We start from the raw sequence: 21,614 nt of genomic DNA on the forward strand, positions 1-21,614 counted from the left end.
TTTACAGGATCAGACCTTATCAGGGCGCAGGGCTTTGTGTTTTACAGGATTAGACGTTATCAGGATGGAGGGCTTTGTGTTTTACAGGATTAGACTTTATCAGGGCGGAGGGATTTGTGTTTTACAGGATTAGATTTTATCAGGGCGCAGGGCTTTGTGTTATACAGTATTAGACTCTATCAGGGCGCAGGGCTTTGTGTTATACAGTATTAGACTTTATCAGGGCGCAGGGCTTTGTGTTATACAGTATTAGACTTTATCAGGGCGCAGGGCTTTGTGTTTTACAGGATTGGACTTTATCGGGTGGAGGGCTTTGTGTTTTACAGGATTATACCTTATCAGGGTGGAGGGCTTTGTGTTTTACAGGATTAGTCGTTATTAGGGCGGAGGGCTTTGTGTTTTACAGGATTAGACTTAATCAGGGTGGAGGGCTTTGTGTTTTACAGGATTAGACGTTATTAGGGCGGAGGGCTTTGTGTTTTACAAGATTAGACTTTATCGGGTAGAGGGCTTTGTGTTTTACAGTATTAGACCTTATTAGGACAGAGGACTATGTGTTTTACAGGATTAGACCTTAACAGGGTGCAGGGCTTTATGTTTTACAGGATTAGTCGTTATTAGGGCGGAGGGCTTTGTGTTTTACAGGATTAGACTTAATCAGGGTGGAGGGCTTTGTGTTTTACAGGATTAGACGTTATTAGGGCGGAGGGCTTTGTGTTTTACAAGATTAGACTTTATCGGGTAGAGGGCTTTGTGTTTTACAGTATTAGACCTTATTAGGACAGAGGACTATGTGTTTTACAGGATTAGACCTTAACAGGGTGCAGGGCTTTATGTTTTACAGGATTAGTCGTTATTAGGGCGGAGGGCTTTGTGTTTTACAGGATTAGACTTAATCAGGGTGGAGGGCTTTGTGTTTTACAGGATTAGACCTTATCAGGGTGCAGGGCTTTATGTTTTACAGGATTAGACTTTATCAGGGTGCAGGGCTTTGTGTTTTACAGGATTAGACCTTATCAGGGCTGAGGGCTTTGTGTTTTACAGGATTAGACCTTATCAGGGAGCAGGGCTTTGTGTTTTACAAGATTAGACCTTATCAGGGCCGAGGGCTTTGTGTTTTACAGGATTAGATCTTATCAGGGCCGAGGGCTTTGTGTTTTACAGGATTAGACTTTATCAGGGCGGAGGGCTTTGTGTTTTCCCATGTTGCTGATGAGGGAATGATGAATGCCTGTGCTGGAGATCTGCTCAGATACAGGAGGCACATAGGGGCTGACGGCATACAGGTGTTTACTGACATCAAAAAGAAACACAGGTAAGGTAAACATTTTCATTTTAACTCATAAATTCATATAAAATTCAATATTACATTTTTCTGAAGCACACTATATAACTAGAGCCCAGCAACGGAGATGTCGCAATGAATGTCTGTCTGTCCATACTTTGTATATCAGAATCCAAAAGACTCTTCTTTTAGAAATTACAAGTTCGACCTTGAACTCTGTGACCTTGCTTATATTCTTGCATCTAGGTCATTAAATGACGAAGTGCAGGAGCTAGGAATACTCAAGTATACATGCTGATGTTCCTCTATGACTCAATAAACTTCATGATTTGGGACTTACTTCTTAATTGGAAGTGAAACATAGTTAATGGAATGTTTGTCACCTTGACCTCTATGATCGTGTCATGTTTTTGCATTTGGGTCTGTACCAAGGCTAGTTAAACTACTTCAGCAAGGGTCTGATACGTTACAGGGATACCATGTCTCACAAACACATTTCTTGTCAATAAATATTTAAATCCTATTAGTTTATCATTGACATGTTATGTCCTGACAAATAGAATCTTCCCCTACCTTGATGGTATGACAGAGATATCTTAACCCAAGCAGTGATATACTTTGTTGATGTATCAGAGGCTTGCTTTAACTGAGGGTTAGCCATTTGATAATCTTACCTGAAGGGTCGAGATTTCTCCTGCATACCCTCAACATAGGGGATGGACCTTCTTCTCCCATCCTATCAATATTTTATGAAAACATTGGTTATCAGAATTTGTAGTCTTGTGTTTTAATTCTGAACTGCAATTGACTTCTCCCATCAAAGCTGAATGTGACATTAAAATAATTGTGTTTTCTTTCTGCATGCCATCTGTTATACCTTAGGGGTTGACAAAGAAATCATACCCTAGGGTGTGATATAGAAATCATACACTAGGGGTGAGAGGGAAATTATACCCTAGGGAGTGACAAAGAAATCATACCCTAGGGAGTGACAGAGAAATCATACCCTAGGACAGAGAAATCATACCCTAGGGAGTGACAGAGAAATCATACCCTAGGGTGTGACAGAGAAATCATACCTTAAGATGTGATAGGAAATTATACCCTGGGATGTGACAGAGAAATCATACCCTAGGATGTGACGGGAAATCATACCCTAGGGATTGACAGGATATTATAACTAAGGATGCGTCAGTGAAATCATACCCTAGGGAGTGACAGAGAAATCATACCTTACGATGTGACAGAGAAATCTTACCCTAAGGAGTGACAGATAAATCATACCCTATGATGTGACAGAAAAATCATAACCTAGGGAGTGACAGGAAATCATACCTTAAGGAGTGACAGATAAATCATACCCTAGGGTGTGACAGAGAAATCATACCCTAGGATGTGACAGAGAAATCATACCCTAGGGATTGACAGAGAAATCATACCCTAGGGTGTTACAGAGAAATCATATCCTAGGGTGTGACAGAGAAATCATACCCTAGGGGTGACAGGGATATTATACCCAAGGGAGTGACAGAGAAATCATACCCTAGGGGTGACAGGAAATCATACCCTAGGGAGTGACAGAGAAATCATACCTTATGATGTGACAGAGAAATCATACCCTAAAATGTGACTGAAAATCATATCCTAGGGAGTGACAGGAAATCATACCCTAGGGTGTGACAGAGAAATCATACCCTAGAATGTGATAGGAAATCATACCTTAGGATGTGACAGGAAATCATACCTTAGGGATTGACAGAGAAATCATACCCTAGGGTGTGACAGAGATATCATACCCTAGGGGTGACAGGGATATTATACCCAAGGGAGTGACAGAGAAATCATATCCTAGGGTGTGACAGGAAATCATACCTTAGGGAGTGACAGAGAAATCATACCCTAGGGTGTGACAGAGAAATCATACCCTAGGATGTGACAGAGAAATCATACCCTAGGGATTGACAGAGAAATCATACCCTAGGGTGTGACAGAGAAATCATACCCTAGGGGTGACAGGGATATTATACCCAAGGGAGTGACAGAGAAATCATACTCTAGGATGTGACAGAGGCATCATATCCTAGGGTGTGACAGGAAATCATACCCTAGGGAGTGACAGAGAAATCATACCCTAGGGTGTGACAGGAAATCATACCTTAAGGAGTGACAGAGAAATCATACCCTAGGGTGTGACAGAGAAATCATACCCTAGGATGTGACAGAAAAATCATACCCTAGGGATTGACAGAGAAATCATACCCTAGGGTGTGACAGAGAAATCATACCCTAGGGGTGACAGGGATATTATACCCAAGGGGATTACAGAGAAATCATACCCTAGGATGTGACAGAGGAATCATATCCTAGGGTGTGACAGGAAATCATACCCTAGGGATTGACAGAGAAATCATACCCTAGGGTGTGACAGAGAAATCATACCCTAGGGGTGACAGGGATATTATACCCAAGGGAGTGACAGAGACATCATACCCTAGGGAGTGACAGAGAAATCATACCCTAGGGTGTGACAGAGAAATCATACCTTAGAGTGTGACAGGGAAATCATACCTTAGGATGTGACAGGAAAATGATACCATAGGGTGTGACAAAAAATCATACCCTAGGATGTGACAGAGAAATCATACCCTAGGGGTGACAGGGATATTATACCCAAGGGAGTGACAGAGAAATCATACCCTAGGGGTGACAGGAAATCATACCCTAGGGAGTGACAGAGAAATCATACCTTATGATGTGACAGAGAAATCATACCCTAAAATGTGACTGAAAATCATATCCTAGGGAGTGACAGGAAATCATACCCTAGGGTGTGACAGAGAAATCATACCCTAGAATGTGATAGGAAATCATACCTTAGGATGTGACAGGAAATCATACCTTAGGGATTGACAGAGAAATCATACCCTAGGGTGTGACAGAGATATCATACCCTAGGGGTGACAGGGATATTATACCCAAGGGAGTGACAGAGAAATCATATCCTAGGGTGTGACAGGAAATCATACCTTATGGTGTGACAGGAAATCATACCTAAGGGTGTGACAGGAAATCATACCTTAGGGAGTGACAGATAACTCATACCATAGGGAGTGACAGGGAAATCATTTGTAGAGTTAAACCGAGTGAAAGGAATACACAAACCCGAATATAAATTTTCAAATAACAAATTTATATACAACAACAACAAAAATCAAGTGCTACAGTATCCAAATTTCCGTAAGATTTCATCTCTCCACCAGCCAGATAACAATTCACAATACTGACTGCTGTGACTACTGAGGTATTTCAATAATTAGAGTCTGACTAGAGAATTACATTTCAATATGAAGAATCAAAATAACCCATTCAATGGTTGTTCTAAGTATTAACCAAACCAAAACCACATAATAGGGACTCAAAATCGTTCTACTATCCTATCCAGTTCACTCTTAGTATTAACCATACCACAAGCACATAATAGTGACTCGAAACAATTCTACTATCCTATCCAATTCACTCTAAGTATTAACCATACCACAAGCACATAATATTGACTCGAAATCATTCTATTATCCTATCCAATTCACTTTAAGTATTAACCATACCACAAGCACATAATAGTGACTCGAAACAATTCTACTATCCTATCCAATTCACTCTAAGTATTAACCATACCACAAGCACATAATAGTGACTCGAAACAATTCTACTATCCTATCCAGTTCACTCTAAGTATTAACCATACCACAAGCACATAATAGTGACTCGAAACAATTCTACTATCCTATCCAGTTCACTCTAAGTATTAACCATACCACAAGCACATAATAGTGACTCGAAACAATTCTACTATCCTATCCAGTTCACTCTAAGTATTAACCATACCACAAGCACATAATAGTGACTCGAAACAATTCTACTATCCTATCCAGTTCACTCTAAGTATTAACCATACCACAAGCACATAATAGTGACTCGAAACAATTCTACTATCCTATCCAGTTCACTCTAAGTATTAACCATACCACAAGCACATAATAGTGACTCGAAACAATTCTACTATCCTATCCAGTTCACTCTAAGTATTAACCATACCACAAGCACATAATAGTGACTCGAAATCATTCTATTATCCTATCCAATTCACTCTAAGTATTAACCATACCACAAGCACATTATAGTGACTCGAAACAATTCTACTATCCTATCCAATTCCCTCTAAGTATTAACCATACCACAAGCACATCATAGTGACTCGAAACAATTCTACTATCCTATCCAATTCCCTCTAAGTATTAACCATACCACAAGAACATAATAGTGACTCGAAACAATTCTACGATACTATCCAGTTCATTCTCAGTATTAACCATACCAGAAGCACATAATAGTGACTCGAAACAATTCTACTATCCTATCCAGTTCACTCTCAGTATTAACCATACCACAAGCACATAATAGTGACTCGAGACAACTATACTATCCTATCCAGTTCACTCTAAGTATTAACCATACCACAAGCACATCATAGTGACTCGAAACAATTCTACTTTCCTATCCAGTTCACTCTCAGTATTAACCATACCACCACAACATAATAGTGACTCGAAACAATTCTACTTTCCTATCCAGTTCACTCTCAGTATTAACCATACCACCACAACATAATAGTGACTCGAAACAATTCTACTATCCTATCCAATTCCCTCTAAGTATTAACCATACCACAAGCACATCATAGTGACTCGAAACAATTCTACTATCCTATCCAGTTCACTCTCAGTATAGCATGATCCAATACATTACACTGAATGTTCTTTCAAATACACAGTTCTGTTCAGAATGTTACATATTGGAAGCCACTAGTCCTTTACCACTTGACACAAATGAGAGAGTCACGGCGCATGAACCCCAGGTGTATCGCTGTCCACGTTGATGTGCTGCTCATCAGCTATATACTGTAGACGTACACTCTGTCCGGATAAAGTTCAGGTGGTTCGCCCATGTTATGTACGTTGAACTGGTACTACCTGGGCTCAAGCCATGCCCAGATGTCCGGGTTAGGTCCCCATCCTGGTGTCTACCCCATCACTCGTTCACCACGGAGCCTGTCAGACTAAAACTATGAGTTTACTGTCTCGATACACTTTTGTTTACATTTTACAGAGAAAGCTTCCAGTTGAAACCAGAAGTGAAAGCTACCTACGTGACCTTTCGATTTACATTTCAGATAGAAAAATACAAAATATTGCAAAAATTACTCGCTGACAGCTGAATATTACTAACAATCCTTCTGATGACATTTTATAAACAATTTAACGTATCATTAATACTGTACAACGTTGTAAAGTTTGCTTAATACTGTACACACGTGTTCGAGCAACCAGCCGGTAACGGGTTGTTACCAACCAGCCCAAGTCTCGCTTCACTTACAAGACAAATTAGCGAATTGCTACTATAAACAGATTGAGCAGTCAAATATACTTAATCATTCATGGTTATTGTAATAAAATACAACTTGTAAACACTTTTCCATGGCCAAAACTAGCCCTAAACAGCAATACATCGACATTTTCTCCCCCTCGACAACAATGCCCGCCGCCCAGGTGAATGTTTTCTCCTCTGCCCGGAGATCGGCCTATCTTATTTCTGATTGGCTAAAAAATCCCACCGGCATAGTACATGTAAACCCCGTAGCTACCGATATCTCCATACATATCGTCTAGTCATCAGTTTCCGCGCGTTATGTATTTCCGCGCAGCCATTTTATCAAGCTATATCTCGTAACTACGTGACCTGCTGGACACAACACAAGGATATTTTAAACATTTGGCCATCGTCTGTAAACTGACGCAAAAATTACCAGAAGTTCGTCTGGAAAACATAAGAATTAATCACTGATTAAAAAACATGCATAAATATGCAGTTTTGCTTAATGCACTTTTTATCTTGATCAAAATGAACCCGTACCTGAAAAAATGGTGATATATTTCATTCATAAACCAGACTTTTTTGTAATCTGACAAACGTACGAAAATGTTGTATGCAAATGAGGCCACATCTCCTCACCAATTTTGTTCCACTTCCGAAGAGCCAAGGAGACATTCTTATATCGATAAACAGTGTTTTCAATGAAACGTAAACCTTGTAATGCAATGAACTTCCAATTTTCACCAATTTTAAACAGAACAAAATGAGAAATAACTTACCATCAACCAAAACCGATATAAGACTGCAGAAAAAAATAATAACAGATTCTATATTATAACTAAATAAATATAATAAATAAATTTATAAAATTACATGAATTCGTTCAATTTGACATCTTGAAAAATTATTAAAAATGTGAAATATTTTTTTTTTATGTTTTGATAATTAATTTGAGGATCAAAAATATATTTTTTATTCCAAACGAAGCTTTTGTTCTTGCAGGTCACTTTTGAGAATTTCTTTTTAATGTATTTGAGTTATCTTTCTTTGAACACTAAATCAAAATAGACACATGGAAACATATGACGGCTAGCCTACTTCTGAGGGGAGAAATCAGGGGCGTTTCTAGGATATTTGAAAGAGGGCGTAGAATAAAATCTTTTGGACCTTTTTTTGGCTAAAAAACATAAAATAATTGTGAAATGCACTAATGTAACGGTTCCTGACTTGGAGCATGTATATTTTATAGTGAAGTGTCAGGGTGTTTATGTGTTTAATTAATGAATATGATAAATTGCCATATTCAATACAATATTAGCAGATTACGATATTTTTTTATTTTTTATTTTTTTTGGAAAAATTACATTACATTACACCCTCACCTGGACCCGCACCTGGAAATTTGTTAAAAATTGTTTGTTCTGATTTCTTTTGAAATACAGTTTTATGTTGCTAGTTTTTTGTTTCCATTAGTAGATTGTGTACATGTTTATGACAGTCATCCGTAATTTCAACAGTTTTCTGCCGATATGAATATGAATTCGCAGATGCTTCTTAAGTGCACAGAAACTGGTAACCCGAGGATATCATAACTTAATTCTTCAGGTATAAATAACAAAAGAAATACATGTCATACCGTGATCCTTCCCCCCTTCTAGAGTATGTGCGTATCTTATTAACAAACTGTGAATAAGTATATAAGCATCTACTACTTCCCATTATCTCATTACAACTGGAAAGATATCCTTATGATATCCTGACAACGGAGTACAACCTGGCAGATCGGTCATGACATCACTGAAATCATACAGTAGTGACCGCAGTTGCTGTTGAGCTGCCAACTCGAGTGTCTCTGATATATGACAATCCTCTACTGTCTCTGATATATGACAAGCCTCTACAGTCTCTGATATATGACAATCCTCTACAGTCTCTGATATATGACAATCCTCTACGGTCTCTTATATATGACAATCCTCTTCTGTCTCTGATATATGACAATCCTCTACAGTCTTTGATATATGACAATCCTCTACTGTCTCTGATATATGAAAATCCTCTACAGTCTCTGATATATGACAATCCTCTACGGTCTCTTATATATGACAATCCTCTTCTGTCTCTGATATATGACAATCCTCTACTGTCTCTTATATATGACAATCCTCTACTGTCTCTGATATATGAAAATCCTCTACAGTCTCTGATATATGACAATCCTCTACTGTCACTGATATATGACAATCCTCTACAGTCTCTGATATATGACAACCCTCTACAGTCTCTGATATATGACCATCCTCTACGGTCTCTGATATATGACAATCCTCTACAGTCTCTGATATATGACAACCCTCTACAGTCTCTGATATATGACCATCCTCTACGGTCTCTGATATATGACAATCCTCTACAGTCTCTGATATATGACGATCCTCCACTGTCTCTGATGACTCTATTCCTGGCATTGGAATAGGATACACTTCCTCAGATGTAAGTATATAAGCATCTACTACTTCCCATTATCTCATTACAACTGGAAAGATATCCTTATGATATCCTGACAACGGAGTACAACCTGGCAGATCGGTCATGACATCACTGAAATCATACAGTAGTGACCGCAGTTGCTGTTGAGCTGACAACTCGAGTGTCTCTGATATATGACAATCCTCTACCGTCTCTGATATATGACAATCCTCTACCGTCTCTGATATATGACAATCCTCTACTGTCTCTGAGATATGACAATCCTCTACTGTCTCTGATATATGAAAATCCTCTACAGTCTCTGATATATGACAATCCTCTACTGTCACTGATATATGACAATCCTCTACAGTCTCTGATATATGACAATCCTCTACTGTCACTGATATATGACAATCCTCTACAGTCTCTGATATATGACGATCCTCCACTGTCTCTGATGACTCTATTCCTGGCATTGGAATAGGATACACTTCCTCAGATGTTTCCTCAACAACCGACAGATATATGACAATCCTCTACTGTCTCTGATATATGACAATCCTCTCCGGTCTCTGATATATGACAATCCTCTACAGTCTCTGATATATGACAATCCTCTACTGTCACTGATATATGACAATCCTCTACAGTCTCTGATATATGACAATCCTCTACTGTCTCTGATGACTCTATTCCTGGCATTGGAATAGGATACACTTCCTCAGATGTTTCCTCAACAACCGACAATGACACTGAAGCTAAGATTCCCTTCTCCTGATGTCCATTATATGTGTCTAATGTAGTCTGAGCCGTCTCCCTCTCCACATACTTCTGAAGCATGTTTGCATGAAACGTTTTGATTTTACCGTCCATATTGATTTGGTAGTCCAGATCCTTTGCCTTGGTAACTGGAAATGGTCCTTTCCACAGCAGTTCTAGTTTGTTACTTTTTGTAGGTAGTAAAACTAGCACCAAGTTCTTTCTTCCTTTCTGTCATACTGTTTCATTTGCACTGTCCTGGCCCTCGTAAGATTTTCCCGTGCTAGTTTGCACGTCTCTTCCAGTCTTTTAGGTCAATCTATTTATAACATTTTTTTCTTTCTATAACAACTCCACCCACACTTTGTAATGAGAATCTAGCAAACATTTCAAAAATAAAAATATGAATATTCCTTCACTGTAGGCACCAACAGTCCAACACTGATAATCCATCCCACCGCTGCCACCATAGATGTAGAGTCAAACCGAAGGAATGGTGCCAAGTGAAAGGAGTATACAAACCTGAATATAAATTTTCAAATAACAAATTTATATACAAAAAAAATACAAAAAAAGTGAAGTGCTACAGAATCCAAATTTCCCTATGATTTCATCTCTCCACCAGCAAGATAAAAAATCACAATACTGACTGCTGTGGCTACTGAGATATTTCAATAATAAGAGTTTGAATAGAGAATTACATTTCAATATGAAGAATCAAAATAACCCATTCAATGGCTGTTCTAAGTATTAACCATACCACAAGCACATAATAGTGACTCAAAACCATTCTATTATTTATTTGTTAATTTTTAAAACCGAAGTTTGTCCAGAGCATAAGTTCCATGTTATTTCACCTACGTTGACCAAACTTACCATATTTATGTATCTTGGGAAGGCGGGATCTCTCCCACTGAAATCGGGTCTTGTGCCCCACCAATCAAAGTTTGTCCGCGGCATAACTTCTAAAACCGTAAAAGATATTTGATCAAACTTGAAGTATACCTGCATCATCCATAGATGATGTGCAGTGCACTGTCATTATGTCATTGTGACCTTGACCAAGCCAAGGTCAAAGGTCAAATATGTGCAAATTTTTCAGAAACATCTTGTACGGGCTATAACTTTAAAAAAAACGTTAAAGTTATCTGTTGAAACCTGAAGTATACCTGCATCACCCATAGACGATGTGCAGTGCATTTTCATTATGTAATTGTGACCTCAACCCCAGGGTCAAAGGTAAAAAAGTCTCATTGTTGCAAACATTTAAAGGTGTACGCCAATGTGTATATTTGCATCACCCACAGACGATGTACAGTGCACTGTTGTTAGGTCACTGTGACCTTGACCTCAAGGTCAAAGGTCAAATAAATGCAAAGTTTCGATGGATGAGAGGGTATCATTCAGAATGTCCTAGCTATTGCTTGACTGTTTTAAAATTATTGATATTCAGTTTTTAGAGGTAAAATCAAGCGTTACATGACTGTAAGAGTTGCCTCCCTTCCACTGAACTTCATGTTATTATACCAAGCAGAACATATTTATAATTGCTAAATACTAGTACAATCCACCTGTAGTTTGTAAATATTATAACAGCTGACTTGATTTGGGATAAATTTGCATTATTGACAGCTTTTTAAAAAGTTTGTAATGTTTTTGTTGGAAACCTGCCAGGTCTCCTGCTCGTTTTTAAGACTTAATTATTTTGATACACTCTGCATGTCTCTTCCATCAAATCCATACCTGTTTTATGTACAGGTTCGCTACTTGCACCAATTATGTTTTATTGGCATAAAAACCTTAATTATTTTCTTATTTTCATTTTGTCCCTGTCTGCACAACTCTATCATAATATTTAATTTGCTTATGACTTGTAGAATGTTATGTCTATCGTATATTTAATGAGTTACCTTTATTCATGCAGAAGTCACACAAGTTAAAATAGTAAAACAACTTATTTTAACAAATCGTGAGTCCAGTGCTATTTCTTCTGCAGTTTGAAGGGGTGACGGGCTGTCAGAGTAAATGAAAAAATCCAACATGACTGCTAGGATAGTGAGTGTCTTGATTGACAGAGACAATTTTTAAATAATTTCTATAGTCAATATAGTATGGTCTGAGTATTATTAGTATGGTCCGAGTATTATTAGTATGGTGTGAGTATTATTAGTTTGGTCTGAGTATTATTAATTTGGTCTGAGTATTATTAGTATGGTGTGAGTATTTTTAGTATGGTCTGAGTATTATTAGTATGGTCCGAGTATTATTAGTATGGTGTGAGTATTATTAGTGTGGTTTGGTATTATTAGTATGGTATTATTAGTTTGGTCTGAGTATTATTAGTTTTGTCTGAGTATTATTAGTATGGTGTGAGTATTATAAGTTTGGTCCGAGTATTATTAGTATGGTCTGAGTATTCTTAGTATGGTCTGAGTATTATTAGTTTGGTCCGAGTATTATTAGTTTGGTCTGAGTATTATTAGTATGGTGTGAGTATTTTTAGTATGGTCTGAGTATTATTAGTATGGTCCGAGTATTATTAGTATGGTGTGAGTATTATTAGTTTGGTCCGATTATTATTAGTATGGTCTGAGTATTATTAGTATGGTGTGAGTATTTTTAGTATGGTCTGAGTATTATTAGTATGGTCCGAGTTTTATTAGTATGGTGTGAGTATTATTAGTATGGTTTGAGTATTATTAGTATGGTGTGAGTATTATTAGTTTAGTCTGAGTATTATTAGTTTGGTCCGAGTATTATTAGTATGGTCTGAGTATTCTTAGTATGGTCTGAGTATTATTAGTTTGGTCCGAGTATTATTAGTTTGGTCTGAGTATTATTAGTATGGTGTGAGTATTTTTAGTATGGTCTGAGTATTATTAGTATGGTCCGAGTTTTATTAGTATGGTGTGAGTATTATTAGTATGGTCCGAGTATTATTAATATGGTCTGAGTATTATTAGTATGGTCTGAGTATTATTAGTTTGGTCCGAGTATTATTAGTTTGGTCTGAGTATTATTAGTTTTGTCTGAGTATTATTAGTATGGTGTGAGTATTATTAATATGGTCTGAGTATTATTAGAATGGTGTGAGTATTATAAGTTTGGTCCGAGTATTATTAGTATGGTCTGAGTATTCTTAGTATGGTCTGAGTATTATTAGTTTGGTCCGAGTACTTTTAGTATGGTGTGAGTATTATTAGTATGGTGTGAGTATTATTAGAATGGTCTGAGTATTATTAGTTTGGTCCGAGTACTATTAGTATGGTGTTAGTATTATTAGTATGGTGTGAGTATTATTAGTATGGGGTGAGTATTATTAGTATGGTCTGAGTATTATTAGTTTGGTCCGAGTACTATTAGTATAGTGTGAGTATTATTAGTTTGGTCTGAGTATTATTAGTATGGTGTGAGTATTATTAGAATGGTCTGAGTATTATTAGTTTGGTCCGAGTACTATTAGTATAGTGTGAGTATTATTAGTTTGGTCTGAGTATTATTAATTTGGTCTGAGTATTATTAGTATGGTGTGAGTATTTTTAGTATGGTCTGAGTATTATTAGTATGGTCCGAGTATTATTAGTATGGTGTGAGTATTATTAGTTTGGTCTGAGTACTATTAGTATGGTCTGAGTACTATGGTCCGAGTATTATTAGTATGGTCTGAGTATTATTAGTTTGGTCCGAGTACTATTAGTATAGTGTGAGTATTATTAGTTTGGTCTGAGTATTATTAATTTGGTCTGAGTATTATTAGTATGGTGTGAGTATTATTAATATGGTCTGAGTATTATTAGAATGGTGTGAGTATTATAAGTTTGGTCCGAGTATTATTAGTATGGTCTGAGTATTCTTAGTATGGTCTGAGTATTATTAGTTTGGTCCGAGTATTATTAGTATGGCCTGAGTATTATTAGTATGGTGTGAGTATTATTAGAATGGTCTGAGTATTATTAGTTTGGTCCGAGTACTATTAGTATGGTGTTAGTATTATTAGTATGGTGTGAGTATTATTAGTATGGTCTGACTACTATTAGTATGGTCTGAGTATTATTAGTTTGGTCCGAGTATTATTAGTTTGGTCTGAGTATTATTAGTTTGGTCCGAGTATTATTAGTATGGTCTGAGTATTATTAGTATGGTCTGAGTATTATAAGTATGGTGTGAGTATTATTAGTTTGGTCCGAGTATTATTAATATGGTCTGAGTATTATTAGTATGGTCTGAGTATTATTAGTTTGGTCCGAGTACTATTAGTATGGTGTGAGTATTATTAGTATGGTGTGAGTATTATTAGTATGGTCTGAGTATTATTAGTATGGTGTGAGTATTATTAGTGTGGTTTGGTATTATTAGTATGGTGTGAGTATTATTAGTTTGGTCTGAGTACTATTAGTATGGTCTGAGTACTATTAGTATGGTTTGGTATTATTAGTATGGTCTGAGTACTATTAGTATGGTCTGAGTACTATTAGTATGGTCTGAGTATTATTAATATGGTCTGAGTACTATTAGTATGGTCTGAGTACTATTAGTATGGTCTGAGTACTATAGTATGGTCTGAGTACTATAGTATGGTCTGAGTACTATAGTATGGTCTGAGTACTATAGTAAGGTCTGAGTATTATTAGTATGGCCTGAGTACTATAGTAAGGTCTGAGTACTATTAGTATGGTCTGAGTACTATAAGTATGGTCTGAGTACTATTAGTATGGTCTGAGTACTATTCGTATGGTCTGATTACTATAGTATGGTCTGAGTACTATAGTATGGTCTGTGTACTATAGTATGGTCTGAGTATTATTAGTATGGTCTGAGTACTATTAGTATGGTCTGAGTATTATTAGTATGGTCTGGTCTGAGTACTTTTAGTATGGGCCGAGTACTATTAGTATGGTCTGAGTATTATTAGTATGGTCTGAGTACTATAAGTATGGTCTGAGTACTATTAGTATGGTCTGATTACTATTAGTATGGTCTGAGTACTATAAGTATGGTCTGAGTATCATTAGTATGGTCTGAGTACTATTAGTATGGTCTGAGTATTATTAGTACGGTCTGAGTACTATTAATATGGTCTGAGTACTATAGTATGGTGTGAGTATTATTTGTATGGTCTGAGTATTACAGGGATTTGGATGTTATGCGTTCACAGTTCCCTATGACTCCACAGCACGACTTCCATGGATTGGCATTAGCTTAAGTTCAGAAAATCAATTCTGATTTTGAATCAAGAGAATTAATTTCAATTTATTGTAAAAAATCTTGATAACTGGAAACAGAGGATATCATCAATTAACATTGAAGGAATTTACTGCCTATAGTTAATCTTAGCCTTAATTATTTGTTTTCTCCCCACAAAAACTGGCTCATTTTATAGTCATCCATTATCATTTTTTTTACTGAGCTGATGTGCTGAGTTTTATATGATGACATCTATAAAGTCCTGTTTTTATAGTGAAATCCTAAGAACGTCCTGTTTTCAGCTCTCAATGTAGCTCATGTGAGAAAACTCCATCTGTCTTTGTCTGTCATTTGCATCATCCATTATGTAATAACAATTAACATCTTTGACTTCTTCTTCAGAACGGCTGAACTGACCACTTCAAACTTGTTATAACCCTTATTATGTCCTGACCAAGTGAATTTATTTTTCGCGCTGATGCAAATATCCAAGATCATAGATGGCAACCATGGCCTCTATTTGGTCGAGACATTTTGACTTTTTCTCAAGAATTGCTGACCTAAATCTTTATGAGATTCTCAACAAGTGTTATTATTTTTTTCCCCTGAAAGTAAAAGATGGCCGCCCTTGCCTGTGATTGGCTAAAACATTTTCAACTTTTTCTCAGGAAAGGCTGCACAGAATGACCTCAAATTTGGTCCAAATGCTTTTTATAAAGTCCCTAAGAAGTGTTCTTACTTTTTGTGCCAGTCTGAAAATCAAAGATCAGGCTACTATAGCCTTTGATATTTTTACTTTGAATTCATGTGAGCAACCGAGCATTAAGGTCCTGTGGGCCTCTTTTTATGTTGACACCCTAAAAAAAAGGTAGATTTTTACCCATACAGGGCTAAGGAGTGTGTTAGATACTTACTTGTCCAGGACCCAGTTGTTTAAAAGATGATTAGTTTATTTTATTTAAAATTTTGTATGTAATTTTACACTGCTTACATATTTGCTATTTGGAAAGTTTTAATGCAGTTAATAGTTGTTTTAAGATACACAAAAAAAACCAAAAAACCCCAACTAATCACCTTTTGAAGAGTTGTGTAGATTAGGAGGATGAGGTTGTTGTGGTTTTGGATTGATATCACTCAGGCTGTCCTGGTTTATTGACAGATGTATGCTGAACTTAAAAACATTTTTACCATGGCCACTGTGTCCACAGTGTTTGTCCAGGGCGTTAGGCTTACAGTACAGATCCTACTTGTGTGTGATCTCCAGTTAAGAACATATCATCCTCATCATCAATATTCTCCCAAGATCAAACGACACTGTGTTTTCACCAGTTTTCTTTTTCATTTTCCCACCAAATATTATGTCCCAGATGTTTGATATAGTTATTGAATCTGGATTTTTACTTACATTAATGAACGTAGGATTGGGGGAAATTTATGTACCCACCACATGAGTGGCCATAACGAAACAAATGTAGTTCCTGTGAAGTGTGTAAGTAAAATATGAAATTATAAAATTGTCCACCAGGGAACTAAGTACATTTTATTACTGATCTCTAGCTAGATAATGCTTTCTGCATTTATGTGTAAATTGATTTTCCTTTTTTTTTTTAATTTATTTTCTCCTATTCTCCTATTGACAAATATTTGGTCCTGATGTTGTTGGTTGGTTAAGACAGTTTTCGCTGTAAATGGATGCGTACAGAATGTAACAATGTGTTTACACCACTAATGAAGCCAATGGACCCTCACATCACAGTTAATGTCAAAGATTCAGTGTAGAACCTGTGAGGAGATCACCCATTCAATGCCAGTAATTTGATTCCTTCTCAAGGACTCATAAAACAGATTTTATTTTAATAATTTGTGAATATCTCTTGGATTTTATTTTTCTGCAAGCATGGTACCCATTAAGAAAGGCACATTACTTTGGATTTAACGAGATTCTGAATTGAGAGCTGTTGAAATATTTAGAGTTGAAAGAAGATAATTCCTTGAGAAACCTGTTGTCAATTGACACCAGCCTGTAGTGAACATGTTAAAATGTTCATAGCACACTGAGGCCTTGTGGAATCAGACACTTCCTAGTAAACCACTATTGTTGATAACCTCTGCTGTTTTAATTACTTCTATTGGACTGACTGTTATTTTAGTCACCTCCTTAGAGTGAGGAAGAATATTCCAATTATATATAATAATAATATTATACAACATTTGATATAGCACCCTATCTAGCTAACATAAGCCACTCTAAAGTGCTTTACAGTACATATATATACAATTATTACAATAAGCATATACTGCCTCTTCCCTCGCTAAATATCTCTATATGGAGGAGTGTGGTGGTGTTGGGATGGGTGGTTGACCAATGCAGAAAAATTAAAACACTGTTATGTAAGAGGTTTTGATATATAATATAAAATTTATGCATAGTAATATTTTGTTGAGGTGAATATATGGTTATATAGACCTGAGAAAGGGATATTGACCGAAAAAAAAATCTTTAATATTTGATGCTAAATAATGTTTGAGTAATTAAAAAAGGTGAAACATATTAAAATTGTATGGAGTAATAAATATATTGCATTCGACAGAAACATTGTAGAGTTTTGATAGGAATAGCTATGCTATAAATTGTAATATAATGTAATAGTATTATTTCATGTTATATTATAATTATTCATCAATGCACCAAAAGGTATAGTTTGTAGTTTTATTACACCAAAATTAATTATTATTATGATACAAAGTAGATATAATAAACTAATACAGTTAGAGAGTTTAAGTGGTGGTTTGTAATCCATCATTGTAAAAGACTACTTCACCAGATTGGCTGAAGGGATGTGACTCAGTTTGGTATTGAGATCTCCCCTACAAATAGGGACAGCCCAGAAAAGGAAATGGGTTGGAGGTTAATCTTAAAAAAAAACTAAAAAAAAAGACTACCCCATTTTGTTTGGAGTTACAGAATTTAAATACACTTAGGTATGGTGTGTTCCTGGGACAAGGGAATTCAATGATGTATCAATAAAGGATGTGGCCTCCAGCTGGGATGCAGAGAGTTGGGGACCAAAAGGCTAAAATCGTTTTTAATTTCTTCTTTTGTTCCAGTACTAGTAGAAAAATGTTAAAAAGAAGACTATTTTTATCTTACAACAATTGCAAAACAAGTTCTATCAACTTATATTAATCACTCTTGTTGGTTCTGATGTCTTATTGTGGGAGGAAACTGGAGTACCTGAAGCAAACCCACATGGTCAGGGTGATAACCCCATACCTTTTCAGATCAGATTGGAAAGTCAAACTCTGGTGCATTGCCATTTCGTGAAAGGTGAGTGTGCTATCTACTACACCACCCGACTACCCGACCGACCACCCGCCGACCACCCGACCACCCGACCATCCGACCACCACCCGACCGACCACCCGACCACCCGACCACCCGATCACCCGATCACCCGACCACCCGACCACCGAACCACCCGACCGACCAACCGACCACCGACCACCCTACCACCCGACCACCCTGATAGTATCACTATTCATTGTCATGACTCTACCGACTCCAGTTCGAAACAAATAAAGGTCACGTATGAGAAAACCTCAAAGGAGTTAATGTTTCAGGGACCCAAGGTCAGCGTCAAGGTCTGTCTTGCTATTTATAGGGCCAAGGAGGGATTCATGTCAAAAAATGTTTTCTAATTTCATCTGAAATATTCAATATAAGCACACAATTGTTTGTCTAGACTCTATAACTCTATTATAAACTCTATGGTGTAGGATCTACTTGGTATGTAGATAAAGCTTGGCTTGGCAGAGTATCATGAACCAAACCAAATTCACTCCCATCATGCACCTGAAACAGGTCACTTCGACCTACATTTTAACCTTTGACTTACATTGTTTTAAGAACTTGTCTGGAGCATATCTGTCTCTATAACACACATAATCATTAGACTTTGTATGCTGGAGAGACTATTGTCGTGCAGACATGGGCGTACGCTAAGATTTATTCCCAATCAAGAACAGAGCTTGGCATTAAATGATATAATCCCTGGTTATAGGTAAAATAAAGACGTTAAATAATTCCCCTTTTCCTGGGACGCTTTCCATTACAGCACACGGCGGGGGACAATGAGTTGCTGTGTTGTGCTGTTTATAATGGAGTTTATCAAGGGCATTAGCGGGTCATCAGCGTACTGGAATAATCCCTGTTACACTTGTTAAAGTTTCCTGTCAAAATAACAACTCTATTCTTGACAACTAATCACTAGTTATTGAACTGACTCTCGTCAGCATGTCCATAAAACAGTTCAACACCATGTTCATTTCCTTTGAAATGATATTGTATTGATTTATAAATTAGGTTTTATTGTTCTATTAATTCATCTTTAAAGCTGTTCTCCTGAAACCTACAGATTGTAAAATCTCCTGGACATCTTTTCTCTGGATGGAGTCCTTTGATCCCGTAAGAGGATTGTGTTGTCATCAGCAGCCGATGCTCTGTTGATAGAGCACTGAAGTCACGCTAAAGAACTTTGAGGGATTTTCTTGAATAATTACTCTAGTGATTACATCATTTCCATGGCTTCCTGCTCCAGCGATGGTTGCTATGGGGATAAAGACGGGGGATGTTGGTCTGATGATGCACAGGGAGGCTAATGGCTCCCATCTTGTGACAGATGACTGGTGTTGGAATTGATGTGTGTATCAGAGTAATTTTTGGTGTGCACTTCTGATCACTGATTGGCCAATTATATGAACACAACTAATCCCTCATTGGTCATGAGTGTATTATTTAACACATCAATTTTTTCTTACCACATTTGATCTAATGATAACTCTGAAAGAGACATTTGATTCCTTAATATATTGTCCATAGTCAATCCTTTGCAGTTCAATGCTCTACTGATTGAGCTAAAGGGTTATTCCCTCAGTACAAAGCTAGTAGGCAATAAGGGACATTCCCTCAGTACAAAGCTAGTAGGCAATAAGGGACATTACCTTAGCACAAAGCTAGTAGGCAATAAGGGACATTCCCTCAGCACAAAGGTAGTAGGTAATAAGGGACATTCCTTCAGCACAAAGTTAGTAGGCAATAAGGGACATTCCCTCAGCACAAAGCTAGTAGGCAATAAGGGACAGTCCCTCAGCACAAAGCTAGTAGGCAATCAGGGACATTCCCTCAGCACAAAGCTAGTAAGTAATAAGGGACATTCCCTCAGCACAAAGCTAGTAGGCAATAAGGGACATTCCCTCAGTACAAAGCTAGAGGGCAATAAGGGACATTCCCTCAGCACAAAACTAGTAGGCAATAAGGGACATTCCCTCAGCACAAAGCTAGTGGGCAATAAGGGACATTCCCGCCGCACAAAGCTAGAAAGAAATAAGGGACATTCCCTCAGGACAAAGCTAGAGGGCAATAAGGTACATTCCCTCAGCACAAAACTAGTAGGAAATAAGGGACATTACCTTAGCACAAAGCTAGTAGGCAATAAGGGCCATTCCCTCAGCACAATGCTAGTAGGCAATAAGGGACTTTCCCTCAGCACAAAGCTAGCAGGCAATAAGGGACATTCCATCAGCACAAAGCTAGTAGGAAATAAGGGACATTCCCTCAGCAAAAAGTTAATAGGGAATAAGGGACATTCCCTCAGTCCAAAGCTAGAGGGCAATAATGGACATTCCCTCAGCACAAAGCTAGTAGGTAATAAGGGACATTCCCTCAGCAAAAAGTTAATAGGTAATAAGGGACATTCCCTCAGCACAAAGCTAGTAGGTAATAAGGGACATTCCCTCAGCACAAAGCTAGTAAGCAATAAGGGACATTCCCGCAGCACAAAGCTAGTAAGTAATAAGGGACATTCCCTCAGCACAAAGCTAGTAAGTAATAAGGGACATTCCCTCAGCACAAAGCTAGTAAGTAATAAGGGACATTCCCTCAGCACAAAGCTAGTAGGCAATAAGGGACATTCCCTCAGCATAAAGCTATTAGGCAATAAGGGACATTCCCTCCGCACAAAGCTAGTAGGCAATAAGGGACATTCCCTCAGCACAAAGCTAGTAGGCAATTAAAACCTGTCACAGGGCGATAACCTGAGGTTTTGTGTAGTGTGGTTTTTAAAGGATTGTATCATAGGGGTTTTGTAGCGAGGTATTTATTAACACAAATGCGGTATTCATTTTTCATCTGGTCTTTTTGCTGCACTCAATATTTTCCTTTGTTTTTGCATTACTACAACTTTACACAAACTGCATGACAACACCGGCAGTTTTTCTGCGTTGATGGCGTTAGGATGGGAGCGATCACATCTGTCTTCTGTTGATTACCTTTCTTGAACACCATCACTAATTATCTGCTGAAAAGAAAATGTCAAAAGTTTTCAGGAAACAATTCAGAATGTTTTGTGTGCTCATTTGAGATAACCATTAAGCAGTGATGGTGTGTTGAGGTTTACTTGTAAGAGTGACGATAGTCTCCTGACAT

The 21,614-nt window shown here is 37.3% G+C and overlaps 1 protein-coding gene across 2 annotated transcripts in view; it reads left to right on the top strand.

Moving 5' to 3' along the window:
- LOC110443807 (uncharacterized protein F13E9.13, mitochondrial-like) overlaps positions 1–21,614 on the top strand; it is a 37,916-nt gene that overhangs the window by 7,928 nt on the left and 8,374 nt on the right. For both annotated transcript variants that reach the window (XM_021488229.1, XM_021488238.1), the window contains exon 4: positions 1,165–1,315. In XM_021488229.1, coding sequence (XP_021343904.1) covers positions 1,165–1,315 — 151 coding nt within the window. The remainder of the gene's footprint in view (positions 1–1,164; positions 1,316–21,614) is intronic.

The sequence above is a fragment of the Mizuhopecten yessoensis genome, unplaced genomic scaffold, assembly GCF_002113885.1.
Source record: "Mizuhopecten yessoensis strain PY_sf001 unplaced genomic scaffold, ASM211388v2 scaffold1961, whole genome shotgun sequence".
Taxonomy (NCBI): Eukaryota; Metazoa; Mollusca; class Bivalvia; order Pectinida; family Pectinidae; genus Mizuhopecten; species Mizuhopecten yessoensis.